We start from the raw sequence: 16,202 nt of genomic DNA on the forward strand, positions 1-16,202 counted from the left end.
ATTGGCTGCTATGAAAAATTGACCCTAGTCTGTGTGTCCTTCTGTCTGTCTGTGTGTGTGTTAGGGAATTTAGACTGTAAGCTCCAATGGGGCAGGGACTGATGTGAATGAGTTATCTGTACAGCGCTGCGGAATCAGTGGCGCTATATAAATAAATGATGATGATGATGATGATATAAAGACATGGTTGAAAAGCAAAGAAGGACGTCAGAAAATTTACACAATAAATTTAGTAAAAGTTGCTGTGGAAATCTAGAAACCAAACAATTTACGTAATCTGAAAGTAGACAAGCCCTTTTGAGCTTTTTATGTGTATTGACCCTTATGTTGTCTCCTTTTTCAGACATGTGGACAGGACAGCTTTGCCGTGAGGATAATCCAAAAATACCATCCCAGACAACAGAGATGCCTTATCCTCTGACTGTAAAAGATCTTTTGCTATCAAATAGTTTTGACATGGTAAGCTATGCAGTAGTAACAGTTCAACATTGCTTTCCTAACTGAGCTATACAACCCTCAGCTTCACCTATTGACAAAATGTTATAGTAGGCATTTTTATCGTATCCCCTTAATATTTCCTACTTGTCATGATTCTATTATTTAAAAAGCAGCAGACCTACACCCTTCCACTGAATGGTCGTAATACCGGAGCTTGTGGAGAATTAGTACTGACTGAAGACGAAAAGAAACTTCTCTCAAAGGAAGGAGTAACACTGCCTACCCAGCTACCACTTACCAAGGTAACAGGGTCAACATTGTTTATCTCAGTCTACTGCTCATTAATATGAATTTTGATGAATTGTATCATAACACACTATTCCAGTATACCGCATATATACAAAGCTCAGAAACATTAGGATTATTGATTGATATACTCACCACCCATCCCTGTTAACATCACAAAAGGTCTTTAAGGACCTCTGGACATAAAATACAAGTTCATTTTATATGAAAGTGCTGTTAATAATATTCACCAATATGCATGTAAAAGTTTCCATACTATGAGAGTACATGCTATATTTTGTTTGTATTCCCAGGCAATAAAAATGTTTGCAGTGATATTCAGAAAGGTTAATGTAGGTTAATGAAGTCTGCTGTACAGAAAAATATAATCTTCACCCATGGTATAGCTTAAACCTTGGCATATTTTTTTGTGAATGTCACTGGCACTTCTTTCACTCAAGCCTACTTGTAATTTTGATGCACTGAATGCAGTGTACCATGCCCACTTTCCAGTTCTACTGTAACCAGGGGAGGGCTGGCAGACTTTAGCCTGGGGGGCAAGCACACAGCACTGGCCCATAAGTAGCAGCCCATCCTTAAAGGGTGGTTTTTGGTACAATATATATTTATATATATAAAAAGAGGCTTTTTTAGTGTTGCTTAATCTATATATATTTTTATGCCCAGGCCCAGAGCTGGATTAAGGCCTGGGCACTTTAGACAGGGTAACCCCCTATGATGTAGCATGGTTATCATTTTAGACAAATACACAGACAATATTGTGTGCACTACTGTTAGGTAGACACAGTTCTGCATTCACGAGCAGTACACAGTGAAGCGGGACATACCTCCCAACTGTCTTAAGCTAAACAGTCCCCCAAATTCGGGACTGTCCCACCAGATTCAGGACAGTTGGCAGACTGTCCTGCTCTCTCCTACCTGTTCTTGTCACTTTCACCACTTGTGGCTGATGGTTACTTTAGCTCATTTGCTGGTTGTCTGGATCCTGGAATATTGGAGGCCCCATTTGAAAACAAAATGGGTACATAAAATTTAGAAAACTCCAACCAGTCTCAGTGTTAAATCAATAGCACCCACATTTTATAATTAGGCCTCCCTCCAGCCACAACATTAAAATAATAATATTCACATTTGCTAAATAGATCCAACCCTGACATTAGATAGCAAACACATTTAATATATAAACCTATTTTCCTCCCTCCAAACAGCCCCAGCAATAATTTAAATAGCATTTACATTTAACAAATATTACCATCACAGGCATTAAATAATATATAATCACATTTAATAAATAGACCTCATTTTCCACAAACAGCCCACACTCAATAAATAGCTACCAAACCACCTCAGCATTAAATTAAAAGTCCAATTACCGCATTATAAATTCATAGGCCCCACTTTTAAATTAAATTGCCCCACCATCACCCCACAAATAAAATAGCACTCCACCATTAAATAGCCTACCTCCCACACTATATTAAAAACCCCCTTCCCTCACATATTGTCACTCACCGGACTGTGAGTGCTTCTTCCCGGACATTTAGGAACCGTGGCCGTCCTCCATCCTGAGGGACTGCGCATGCGCAGCCCTTTCCAAACCTTCAGTGTATGTTCCTTTAACTTAATTGGCAGATCAGGCAACCTCCCTATATTAAGCACCTGTGGTCAACACCACGTTGCCTGATCTTGGAGTCTCATTCCCCATGAGTCTCTGAAGGTGTTCCTGTGTTTCCTTGTTTATTCAGCCCTGCTGATTCCTGTGGTTTCCAAACCACTTCTACCTCTGTGGTTTCCAAACCACTTCTGCTACTGTGGTTCCCATACCACTTCTACCATCTACTGTATCATCGTGACTGTGAGCTGATTCCTATCCGCTGCCTCCGTGCACTACAGTCTTCTAATCACTTCTACTCTACCATTTATTATTGGGACTGTTAGCTGATGCCTATCCGCTGCCTCCGTGCACTACAGTCTTCAACCTGCAACTCGTCTGTGTTTCATCATCGTGACTGCTAGCTGATTCCTATCCGCTGCCTCCGTGCACTACAGTCTTCAACCTGCAACTCGTCTGTGTTTCATCATCGTGACTGCTAGCTGATTCCTATCCGCTGCCTCCGTGCACTACAGTCTTCAACCTGCAACCCGTCTGTGTTTCATCGTGACTGTTTGGCTGATTCCTATCCGCTGCCTCTGTGCGCTTCAGTCTTCAGTCCTTGTCAACGCTCCCGTGTTTCCTTGAGTCTGCCTCCACTATTGCTACCCGCTATTCTCCGTGATCAACAGTGCCTGTTCAACTCTGCTCTCCCGTGTCCCATCGTTACTGCACCTGCTGGTTGCTATTGGCTACCTCCGTGTTCCCGCAGAGACCCGCTGCTGCTACTCCTCAGCACTACTCATCCATCTACTGCTGATCCGCTCTCCACGCTTTCCTGTGTTCCCTGCTGGTCTACCTACCCGTGCGCTGCACCTACTAGACCACCGCTTCACCCATCCAGGGACTTCGCATCCTGCCGGCCTCCTGCCGTTCAGGTATCTCTGCACTCCTGTCTGACTGCCTCCTGAACCACGGTATGCATACTTCTCATTGACTGTGCTGTGTATTGCATACCTTGCTGGACTGTGTTGGTTCTCCTCTGGAGTGTGCTATCCGCTGAGTCTATTGCCATCATTGACTGTGTTATCTTATGCTGGACTACTTCAAGAGACTTTCTATATTGGCAGTATTGTTCAGTCATCTATACATTTATATTGTGCATATCACTGTGGATCAAAGTCAAGGTGCCCGTGTATATATTGTGTTGCAGTCTCTCCCCGTGCACCTCCTCACATATATATTCAGTGGTACAACTTGCTAGTGGCAGACCACTGACTCCTGTTTACAGTTTCACCTGTTCCAGTATCCTCTCACATAGCAGTGGTACAACTTGCTAACGCAGACCACTGACTCCCCGGATACCTCCACTTGGATTCCATTCCTTCACTCAGACAGCGGTACAACTTGCTATCCGCAGACCGCTGACTCTCTCACCCCCTCGTTTCTGTTGGACATTCCTCCTCACTATAGCAGTGGTACAACTTGCTACCGCAGACCACTGACTACCTTCACGTGTCCTTTGTCCATACAGTTCCTCGTGTATTACTACCTCCATATTGCCAGTGCTGCTAGTCATAGACTTTCCTGAGCATCTCATCATCTGCTATTTTCTGTTCCGTGATCACCCTGCTACCAGAGTACCATATTACCACCTATACTGCTCTGGTAAGCCTATCACCTGGTGATCCCTGGGTAAAGACTCCTAGTGCCCGTGACAGTAAGATCAGGCCATGACAGACCCAGATACGGAACCTACCGCTAAAGAGATGCTGCAGCATCTGGTCAGCCGTGTGGAGCAACAGGATGCTCGCCAACAGCTGTTACTTCAATGTTACCAATCCTTAACCTCCCAAGGAACATCTGGACAGACTGTTACAGCTAATATTGAAGCTCCTGTGCTTTCCTCCGTTTCCCCAGTGCCATCCCAGGTGTCTACAGTTCCTACGCTTCACCTGCCTACTCCGTCAAAATACGACGGGGATCCCAAAACTTGTAGAGGTTTCCTTAACCAATGTTCAGTCCATTTTGAACTCCAACCTCAAAATTTTTCTACCCATCGTTCCAGAGTGGCCTATCTTATCTCATTGTTTTCTGGACAAGCCCTGGCTTGGGCCTCCCCTCTGTGGGAGAGAAACGATCCAATTCTACAAGATAGTGCCAAATTCATTTCCACGTTCCGAAGTGTGTTCGATGAACCAGGTCGTGTGACCTCCGCTGCTTCCAGCATCCTTCGTTTGCGACAAGGCTCCCATACAGTAGGACAGTATGTCATTCAATTTAGGATCTTAGCCTCTGAACTTCAGTGGAACACTGAAGCATTAGTTGCCGCCTTCTGGCAGGGGCTCTCCGATAAAATTAAAGATGCACTGACTACCCAAGAGCTTCCTTCGTCACTAGAAGATTTGATCTCTCTTTGCCATCGTGTAGATATGAGATTTCGTGAAAGAGAGTCTGAGAAAACAACGGCTGTCAAAGCACCTCTTCGTTCTAACCCTCAATTTCGTCCAGCTCCATCCTCTGCGATTCCCATGGAGATAGGACGTTCCAAATTATCTTCAGAGGAGAGGAAACGAAGAGTAAAGAATAGACTCTGTATCTATTGTGCTGATTCCACGCATATGCTCAGCTCTTGCCCTAAGAGATCGGGAAATGCCAGGCCCTAACTAGTTCTGGAGAGGTGAAGTTAGGGTCCCTGGAGTCCTCTCCATTGTCTATGAAATCTAAAGTCTGCGCTTTCGATGTTACGATTTCCTTTGCTACCAAATCCTTTGAGTCACAGGCATTGATTGATTCCGGAGCAGCAGGAAATTTCATTTCTAAATCACTAGTGAATCAATGGTCCCTACCAGTGATCACTTTAAAAACACCCATTACTGTGACGGCTATAGATGGATCACGTCTCATCAATGGTCTCATCACCCAGAGTACGTCTCCAGTAACCCTTCAGATTGGTGTACTACACCATGAAGAAATTTCGTTTTTAATTCTTCCAGTTACGACAAGTCCGATTGTCTTAGGTCTTCCATGGCTTCAGCGTCACTCTCCACAGATTGACTGGCGCACCCCTCAAGTTACGTCTTGGGGGTCTGAATGTCACCATCGTTGTCTCTCTCAAGTTATTCCTCTTAAAGTACAGCAATCTTCCATCTCATCTTCCTCCCCGGGACTCCCTCCTCAGTATGCTTCGTTTGCCGATGTGTTTGATAAAGCTCAGTCTGAACGTCTTCCTCCTCATCGTTCTTGGGATTGTCCGATCGACCTTCTACCTGGCAAGACTCCTCCCAGGGGTCGGGTCTATCCTCTCTCGTTACCTGAAACTCAAGCTACATCTGAGTACATACAGGAGAATCTCCAGCGTGGGTTCATTCGACCTTCCACCTCTCCCGCTGGAGCTGGGTTCTTCTTCGTCAAAAAGAAGGATGGATCATTACGCCCTTGTATAGATTTTCGTGGACTCAACGCCATTACTATCAAGAATCGGTATCCCATTCCGCTGATCACTGAGCTATTTGATCGCATCAAGGGAGCTCGGATATTTACTAAGTTGGATCTTCGTGGTGCCTACAATTTAATTAGAATCCGTTCCGGTGACGAATGGAAGACCGCGTTTAACACCAGAGACGGGCATTACGAATATTTAGTAATGCCCTTCGGGCTGTGTAATGCCCCCGCGGTTTTCCAGGGTTTCATCAATGAGATCTTTCGGGACTTATTATATGTATGTGTCGTTGTCTACCTGGACGACATATTGATCTTCTCACAGGACCTGCCTTCTCATCACCAACATGTGGCAGAGGTCCTTTCCAGACTACGGAAAAACTCGTTGTTCTGTAAATTGGAAAAATGTTCATTCGAGTTACCCCAGATTCCATTCTTGGGGTATATAGTTTCCGGAGTTGGCCTGAAGATGGATCCAGACAAAGTAAATGCTGTACTACATTGGCCTCAGCCAACTACTCTTCGTGCCATCCAGCGTTTTTTAGGTTTTGCCAATTACTATAGATGCTTCATTCAAGACTTTTCATCCATTGCATCTCCCATTGTGGCCCTAACTCGGAAAGGGGCTAATACTAAGCAATGGTCATCTGAGGCTCTCCAAGCCTTTCAAATCCTCAAAGAGTCCTTCTCGTCTGCTCCCATTCTGCGACAACCTGATGTGACACTCCCCTTCTTCCTAGAAGTAGATGCCTCTAATGTGGGCTTAGGAGCTATTCTCTCCCAACGCTCGGAGCAACAAAAATTACATCCTTGTGCCTTCTACTCTCGGGGTCTTCTGCCCGCAGAGAAAAACTATACTATCGGGGACAAGGAGTTGCTGGCCATCAAAGCTGCATTAGAGGAATGGAGATACTTGTTGGAAGGAGCTCGCCATCCGGTGACGATCTTCACGGATCATAAGAACTTGTCATATTTGCAATCTGCTCAATGCTTGAACCCTCGTCAAGCAAGATGGTCTCTTTTCTTTTCCCGTTTTGAATTAATTATAACCTTCAAACCAGCCGCTAAGAACAAGAAAGCTGACGCTCTATCTCGAGCTTTTGCGACGTCCTCTGATGTAGAAGAGGTTCCCAACCATGCTATTCTAGACCCCAAATGTATTTCTCTGGCTGCTTCATCCACCAAAATGCTACCATTTGGGAAGACCCTTGTGCCTCCTACTCTGAGGAGGAAAATCCTTTCGTGGTTCCATGCCTCTCGTTTTTCTGGACACGCCGGTGAACACAAGACCTTTGAGATTCTCTCTCGTAGTTACTGGTGGCCTTCAATGAGGAGAGACGTCAAAGAGTTTGTTGCTTCCTGTGATTTATGTTCTCAGTTCAAATCCTCCCGCAGAACTCCAGCAGGGTTGCTGCGACCACTACCCATTCCGTCCAAGCCTTGGACCCATATTAGTATGGATTTCGTTACTGATTTGCCACCAAGTAAGAATCACAATACTATTTGGGTAGTGGTAGACAGATTTTCGAAGATGGCCCATTTCGTCCCTCTGTCCGGTTTACCTTCCTCGTCTACTCTGGCTGAACATTTCATTAAAGAAATCTTCCGTATCCATGGATGTCCGTCTGAGATTGTGTCGGATAGAGGAGTACAATTCGTTTCCAGATTCTGGCGGGCCCTTTGTAAAACCTTGGGCATACGATTAGCACTCTCATCTTCTTACCATCCGCAATCTAACGGACAAACGGAACGAGTCAATCAAGATCTTGAGACCTTTATTAGGATGTTCTCTTCAGCCAACCAAGACAACTGGGTAGAATTGCTCCCTTGGGCTGAATTCGCCCATAACAACATGTACCATGAGTCATCATCCAAAACTCCATTCTTTGTGGTCTACGGTCACCATCCGTCTTTTCCGGAATTTCCTAAGCTCCCGCCCACCCAAGTTCCTGCTGTGGAGACTGCTTGTCAGACCTTCAAAAATATCTGGTCTCAGGTCAAAACCTGTTTAAAGAAGACATCTAACAAATATAAGTCTTTCGCAGATAAGAAGAGGCGGGCTATTCCACCACTAAAAATTGGAGATCGTGTCTGGTTATCTACCAAAAATATTCGTTTGAAGGTTCCATCTATGAAATTCGCCCCTCGTTTTATTGGTCCATATAGGATCATTCAAGTTATCAATCCAGTATGTGTTAAACTTCTTCTTCCTAAGAATCTTCGGATCTCCAATGCCTTCCATGTGTCCTTGCTCAAACCTCTCATCATCAACCGTTTCTCGACTCCTTCCTCAGCACCGCAGCCAGTTCAAGTTCATCAGGAGGAGGATTTCGAGATTACTGAGGTATTGGATGCAAAAATTTCGCGAGGAGTCCTCCGTTTCCTCGTTCATTGGAAGGGCTTTGGTCCTGAAGAGCGTTCATGGATCAAAGCTGAAGATCTTAATGCTCCTGCCCTTCTGAAGAAGTTTTATTCCAAAAATCCGGACAAGCCCGGTTCCAGGCGTTCTGTGCCCACCTTTAAAAGGGGGGGTACTGTCACTCACCGGACTGTGAGTGCTTCTTCCCGGACATTTAGGAACCGTGGCCGTCCTCCATCCTGAGGGACTGCGCATGCGCAGCCCTTTCCAAACCTTCAGTGTATGTTCCTTTAACTTAATTGGCAGATCAGGCAACCTCCCTATATTAAGCACCTGTGGTCAACACCACGTTGCCTGATCTTGGAGTCTCATTCCCCATGAGTCTCTGAAGGTGTTCCTGTGTTTCCTTGTTTATTCAGCCCTGCTGATTCCTGTGGTTTCCAAACCACTTCTACCTCTGTGGTTTCCAAACCACTTCTGCTACTGTGGTTCCCATACCACTTCTACCATCTACTGTATCATCGTGACTGTGAGCTGATTCCTATCCGCTGCCTCCGTGCACTACAGTCTTCTAATCACTTCTACTCTACCATTTATTATTGGGACTGTTAGCTGATGCCTATCCGCTGCCTCCGTGCACTACAGTCTTCAACCTGCAACTCGTCTGTGTTTCATCATCGTGACTGCTAGCTGATTCCTATCCGCTGCCTCCGTGCACTACAGTCTTCAACCTGCAACTCGTCTGTGTTTCATCATCGTGACTGCTAGCTGATTCCTATCCGCTGCCTCCGTGCACTACAGTCTTCAACCTGCAACCCGTCTGTGTTTCATCGTGACTGTTTGGCTGATTCCTATCCGCTGCCTCTGTGCGCTTCAGTCTTCAGTCCTTGTCAACGCTCCCGTGTTTCCTTGAGTCTGCCTCCACTATTGCTACCCGCTATTCTCCGTGATCAACAGTGCCTGTTCAACTCTGCTCTCCCGTGTCCCATCGTTACTGCACCTGCTGGTTGCTATTGGCTACCTCCGTGTTCCCGCAGAGACCCGCTGCTGCTACTCCTCAGCACTACTCATCCATCTACTGCTGATCCGCTCTCCACGCTTTCCTGTGTTCCCTGCTGGTCTACCTACCCGTGCGCTGCACCTACTAGACCACCGCTTCACCCATCCAGGGACTTCGCATCCTGCCGGCCTCCTGCCGTTCAGGTATCTCTGCACTCCTGTCTGACTGCCTCCTGAACCACGGTATGCATACTTCTCATTGACTGTGCTGTGTATTGCATACCTTGCTGGACTGTGTTGGTTCTCCTCTGGAGTGTGCTATCCGCTGAGTCTATTGCCATCATTGACTGTGTTATCTTATGCTGGACTACTTCAAGAGACTTTCTATATTGGCAGTATTGTTCAGTCATCTATACATTTATATTGTGCATATCACTGTGGATCAAAGTCAAGGTGCCCGTGTATATATTGTGTTGCAGTCTCTCCCCGTGCACCTCCTCACATATATATTCAGTGGTACAACTTGCTAGTGGCAGACCACTGACTCCTGTTTACAGTTTCACCTGTTCCAGTATCCTCTCACATAGCAGTGGTACAACTTGCTAACGCAGACCACTGACTCCCCGGATACCTCCACTTGGATTCCATTCCTTCACTCAGACAGCGGTACAACTTGCTATCCGCAGACCGCTGACTCTCTCACCCCCTCGTTTCTGTTGGACATTCCTCCTCACTATAGCAGTGGTACAACTTGCTACCGCAGACCACTGACTACCTTCACGTGTCCTTTGTCCATACAGTTCCTCGTGTATTACTACCTCCATATTGCCAGTGCTGCTAGTCATAGACTTTCCTGAGCATCTCATCATCTGCTATTTTCTGTTCCGTGATCACCCTGCTACCAGAGTACCATATTACCACCTATACTGCTCTGGTAAGCCTATCACCTGGTGATCCCTGGGTAAAGACTCCTAGTGCCCGTGACACATATATTAACATACTGCCCCCACACACACTAAATTTATATACTGGCCCACCACACTCACACACTATATTTTATACTGGCCCCCCACACTCACACACTATATCTATATACTGCCCCCCACACAATATATACACTGCCCACACACACACACAATATATACACTGCCCACACACACACACACACAATATAAACTGCCCACATACACACACACACACAATATATACTGCCCACACACACACACAGACACACACACACAATATATACTGCCCACACACACACAATATATACTGCCCACCCACACACACACACACACACACACACACACAATATATACTGCCCACACACACACAATATATACTGCCCACACACACACACAATATATACTGCCCACACACACACACACAATATATACTGCCCACACACACACACACAATATATATTGCCCACCCCCACACACACACACACAATATATACTGCCCACACACACACACACACAATATATACACTGCCAGCACACACACACACACACAATATATACACTGCCCACACACACACTCAATATATATACACTGCTCGCACACACACTCAATATATATACACTGCTCGCACACACACTATATATATATACTGCCTACACACACACTATACATATGTATATATATATATATATATATATATATACATTGCCCACACACACACACTATATATACTGCCTACACACACACACATACACACACATACTTACCTTGTTCGGCAGTTCACACATGGGACGCCACCTGTCACGTGGTGCGGGTCCCATGTGACAAGAGAGGGGAGGAGGGGGCCGTGGCCAATGATGAAAATATACATTTTCGGTTCGGCCCAGACCACCCCTGATCTGTAACACAAGTTTTTGTGTGAACAAGCACGATGACTACAGGGATTAATGATCCCCATGTACCGGAGCCCAGAGTGCCATGACCTCACAGCATTCCCAGTGCATGAAAAAATTTATAATTTGAACAAGACCTGCTATTAGCTCATTTTGGGGACAGTTTTCTGGATGATCACCAATGTTCCCAAGACTAGATATGGGAATGGTTAACCACCTAGAATATGTTAATAGGTGAAAAGAGCAGAAACTTATTTGACTCCCTCCACTAATTGTTTTTTTTTAGCATGTTAAATAATCACCCATTTGAACAATGAGGGAAACCATCATATGTTCAACCCTATTTGTTCTTATGATTCTTATTGATGAGAAAAAGACATCAGGGCTGAGCCGTAACATGGGTCTACACTTGTTCCAGGATGGGGAAATTAGCTACCTTTATTTCACTTCTGTAATTAAATTATAAAGCCTCTTTTCAAACTTGTTCCATCACATTTTTCAACAGTATGAGGAGCGAGTCCTTAAAAAAATACGTCGCAAAATCCGGAATAAACAGTCAGCACAAGAAAGTCGAAAAAAGAAGAAAGAGTATATGGATGGGCTGGAAACTAGGTATTTATAAGTATATATAAACTTTGGGGCTCATGAAGACTTGGATGTATATCTGTGTTATATATTCTTAGGGGTACAAATGCAAATGTATATAACACATAAATACCGGGGCAGATTTATTTTTATGCCGCTATTTACAGTTGAACAAGAGTTGACCACAAACTTTTACATTTGTTCCCCATGCAGCACAGCATGGTTTTGTCAAAAGGTGAAAAAATGCACAACATGGTTGTGCATTTTTTACCCCTCCTCTGCGGGGGTAACTATTCTGAAGTATTTTGTCCCTTAAATTTGTTCCATTTCACTTATATTCACACTGTCATGATGTAAATTTGCCTTTATAGCAGTGGGCCATGGACAGTGACCAGATTGCTGGGGGCCCTTAGACCATCTCTCCTCTGTCCTGGGTCCCTGACTATCACTCGCTCCCCACTTCTGCTGTGAAAAGGTCATACCAGGGCTTGTGTTGCTAAGCAATTGTTCCTGGTGTGTCTCCTCTGGGTCCTAGTGGTAGGTGACACACATTCAGTCAATGGGAGATGTGAATAACAACACTAGAGGGCGCATTACATGTATGTTAGAGGTATTTTTATCTAAGCTAGTGTCCTCAAGTAACCCTAACAGTGCAGGTTTTCCAGGTCACAAGTGAAATAATTATACCACCTGTGGATTTTTCAAAATGTGTCAGTTAGTAATGAATACACCTGTGCTCTAGCAAAGAGATATGGAAAACATGCATTGTTAGGGGTCCCTGAGGACTGGGTTCGGGAAACACTGATCTAAGCTATAGAAGTTTATCTAAGTTAAAAAATGTATGTGCAGCACTGTCAATATGTCTTCAATGCTGCTCTTATAATGACATAAAGTTTTTAGTTGCAAAACGAAAGAGCGCAACAAATGTATATGTATAAAACACCAGCTATAGACGTTTATCTACCATTTCAAATTCAGCAAACATGACATGATGGGCCTTTTAGTGCTCCGAGGTTCGCTGACAGGATATCACATGGATGCATTAGTTCAACAGCAAAATGTTCCTGAAAAAATATTTTTTATTTTTTAACACTTCCCACCATACGAGAACCACACACACAGACAAACACACACATTCTACCACTTCATTTTTTCTGTTGTCCACTATATTCACTTGCACTTGCAGTCATACAGGAATCACTAGATGTAGCATTGTAGAGGAGGTATAGGGAAACAGTACCTGTGCACTGCTGTGGATATAACACTTTAGAATTTAACCCTAAATCATCCGTATGTATCACTTGTAATATGGAAATTCCAATGACTGCCAATTCAGACAAAATTCTATCCAAAGCAACTGTAATCAATGGAGCCACCACATAACACAAAAAAAGCCTTATGCATGGTTCCATTCTAAGAGTCTGAAACTAATGAGGCTTAAATTATGTTAAAAAGAAATATGCATTTACTAATGTATGCAGAGTATTGTATGAAGATACGATTAATACTTTAATGAATGAAAGGCTAAAGAAACAATGGGTATAAAGTTAATGTCAACATTCTTCACCAGTTCAATATCAACTTTTTATTATAGGAAGCCTTACAAACGAGTGAAAACAGACAGATTCCCAATACCTCACTCATATACAGGAATGAGAGTCATATTCTGGTCAGCATGATCAAATAGCTATAAAATAATTATATCAATGCTCAGGACAATTGCCTCCCTGTGCTCTATGCTCCAGCCATGTTCTCCACTTCTACTACTCTCCACTTGCCTCTGTCATGAAAGTCTCAATATACTTTTCACTGATGAAATAGCTACTTGACGATGAGGATGTGCTTCAACGTGAGGATGTCTTGATCCAGTCAACCATCTTCAATGTGATCAACCCTCTCAATGTTTATTTTGTACCTGCTGTATAAACAATTCCCAAGGAACTAGGTTGTCACTCTTCCTATGCCTAAATCTGCAAGGTGCTGCATTATCCAGCTTTCGCCTTCTAGCTGGGTTCTTATAGCTATGAAACCTTAGGCTAACTAAGCCCTTCCTCACTAATACTCTACACTACAGACATGTTCCACAAAATAAACTACAGTCATGGCCAAAAGTTTTGAGAATGACACAAGTATTGGTTTATACAAAGTTTGCAGCTTCAGTGTTTTTAGACCTTTTCGTCAGATGTTGCTATGGTATACTGAAGTAAAATACAACCATTTCAAAAGTGTCAAAGTCTTTTATTGACAATTACATTAAGTTTATGCAAAGAGTCAATATTTGCAGTGTTGACCCTTCTTTTTGAAGACCTCTGCAATTCGCCCTGGCATGCTGGCAATCAACTTCTGGACCACATACTCACTGATGGCCGCTCATTCTTTCCTAATCAATGCTTGGAGTTTGTCAGAATTTGTGGGTTATTGTTTGTCCACCCACTTCTTGAGGATTGACCACAAGTTTTCAATGGGATTAAGGTCTGGAGAGTTTCCTGGCCATGGACCCAAAATTTCGATGTTTTGATCCCTGAGCCACTTAGTCACTTTTACCTTATGGCAAGGTGCTCCATCATGCTGGAAAAAGCATGGTTCGTCAACAAACTGTTCTTGGATGGTTGGGAGAAGTTGCTCTTGGAGGATGTTTTGGTAGCATTCTTTATTCATGGCTGTGTTCTTAGGCAAAATTGTGAGCGAGCCCACTCCCTTGGCTGAGAAGCAACCCCACACATGAATGGTCTCAGGATGCTTTACTGTTGGCATGACACAGGACTGATGGTAGCTCTCATCGTTTCTTCTCCGGACAAACGTTTTTCCACATGCCTCAAATAATCTGAAAAGGGATTCAACTGAGAAGATGACTTTACCCCATTCCTCAGCAGTCCAATCCCTGTACCTTTTGCAGAATATCAGTCTGTACCTGATGTTTTTCCTAGAGAGAAGTGGCTTCTTTGCTGTCTTTCTTGACACCAGGCCATCCTCCAAAAGTCTTTGCCTCACTGTGCATATGCACTCACAACTGTCTGCTGCCATTGCTGAGCAAGCTCTGCACAGATGGTGTCCAGATTCCACAGCTGAATCAACTTTAGGAGACGGTCCTGGCGCTTGCTGGAAATTCTTGGGCACCCTGAAGTCTTCTTCACAACTATTGAACCTCTCTTTGAAGTGCTTGATGAGCTGATAAATGGTTGATTTAGTGCAATCTTACTATCAGCAATATCCTTGCCTGTGAAGCCCTTTTTGTGCAAAGCAATGATGCACGTGTTTTCTTGCAGCTAACCATGGTTACCAGAGAAAGAACAATGATTTCAAGCACCACCCTCCTTTTAAAGCTTCCAGTCTGTTATTCTAACTCAATGAGCATGACGGAGTGATCTCCAGCCTTGTCTTCGTCAACAGTCTCACCTGTGTTAACGAGAGAATCACTGACCTGATGTCAGCTGGTCCTTTTGTGGCAGGGCTGAAATGCAGTGGAAATGTTGCTTTGGGATAAAGTTAATTTCCATGGCAAAGAGGGACTTTGAAATTAATTGCAATTCCTCTAACCACTCTTCATGACATTCTGGAGTATATGCAAATTGCCATCATAAAAACTGAGGCAGCAGACTTTGTGAAAAATTATATTTGTTCACTCAAAACTTTTGGCCATGACTGTACTTCTTATCCTCTCTCTGTTTTAATATGTAATCCCTGTCCATGATTAAAACCACTAAGTTCTGCCATCAAACTTCCAAAGTTACAAACCCACTAGCAGTCTGCCCCTGCAGCAATTTTTCCATCAGTAGTTATGGCATCCTTCACCTACACTCCATTACTGCTACTGATTTACTTTCTTTTTTGTTTAAATGCTTTTAAATTGTGGCAGCCCTTCAGAAGTGTTAAAACATATTTTCCCTATAACATGCTTTTCCTAATTTACTTGCCTGGAAGAGAAAAGCTAGGTGGCACCTGTGTGATATTTAATTAATGTTCTGCTTTATTTTTTCTGCTATAAATCTGTTTACCAACAAATACACTGACATACACAGACACTAAAATTTTACATATTGACAATGATAAAGTAATCATGTTAAAATTAGGCAATAAAATTACTTGCAAAAATATTTAAAAAAACAGAGTTTTATTCTGATTGGGAGTGCTCCTGCAATTTTGGCTGCTTCATTGTCGGCCTTCTACCTTTCTACAATTTCCATACCTAAAGCACTGCACATCTGCTTTTATACTCATGTACAAACAGATGCCTCTGCTGAGACACTTTGGGCTAGATTTACTAAGCTGCGGGTTTGAAAAAGTGGGGATGTTGCCTATAGCAACCAATCAGATTCTAGCTGTCATTTTGTAGAAAGTAGTAAATAAATGAAAGCTAGAATCTGATGGTTGCTATAGGCAACATCCCCACTTTTTCAAACCCGCAGCTTAGTAAATCTAACCCTTTGTCTCCTACCCAAGATTCATCAAGTGCCATAATGTCCCCGTTAAGTACATATGTTGACACTCAAATGTCTGCAACACCTGCTACAATATTGGTAGCTGTGTCAAGGTTGTCTCTGGCTTGGCTGTATTTCACACTGACAAGGCTCCATGAAGGACTCAATGAAGGTTGCCTGCAATCTGTGCAACACCCATGTGTCTTCAC

At 43.7% G+C, this 16,202-nt stretch overlaps 1 protein-coding gene across 3 annotated transcripts in view; it reads left to right on the top strand.

Annotated features, from left to right (window-relative positions):
• Positions 1 to 16,202, top strand: part of CREB3L3 (cAMP responsive element binding protein 3 like 3) — a 169,832-nt gene that overhangs the window by 128,521 nt on the left and 25,109 nt on the right. For 2 of the 3 annotated variants that reach the window (XM_075204863.1, XM_075204865.1), the window contains exons 4-6: positions 344 to 459; positions 609 to 740; positions 11,496 to 11,602. In XM_075204863.1, coding sequence (XP_075060964.1) covers positions 344 to 459; positions 609 to 740; positions 11,496 to 11,602 — 355 coding nt within the window. The remainder of the gene's footprint in view (positions 1 to 343; positions 460 to 608; positions 741 to 11,495; positions 11,603 to 16,202) is intronic. The other variant, XM_075204864.1, reaches the window with a different exon arrangement.

This window comes from Mixophyes fleayi, chromosome 1 (genome assembly GCF_038048845.1).
Source record: "Mixophyes fleayi isolate aMixFle1 chromosome 1, aMixFle1.hap1, whole genome shotgun sequence".
Lineage (NCBI taxonomy): Eukaryota > Metazoa > Chordata > Amphibia > Anura > Limnodynastidae > Mixophyes > Mixophyes fleayi.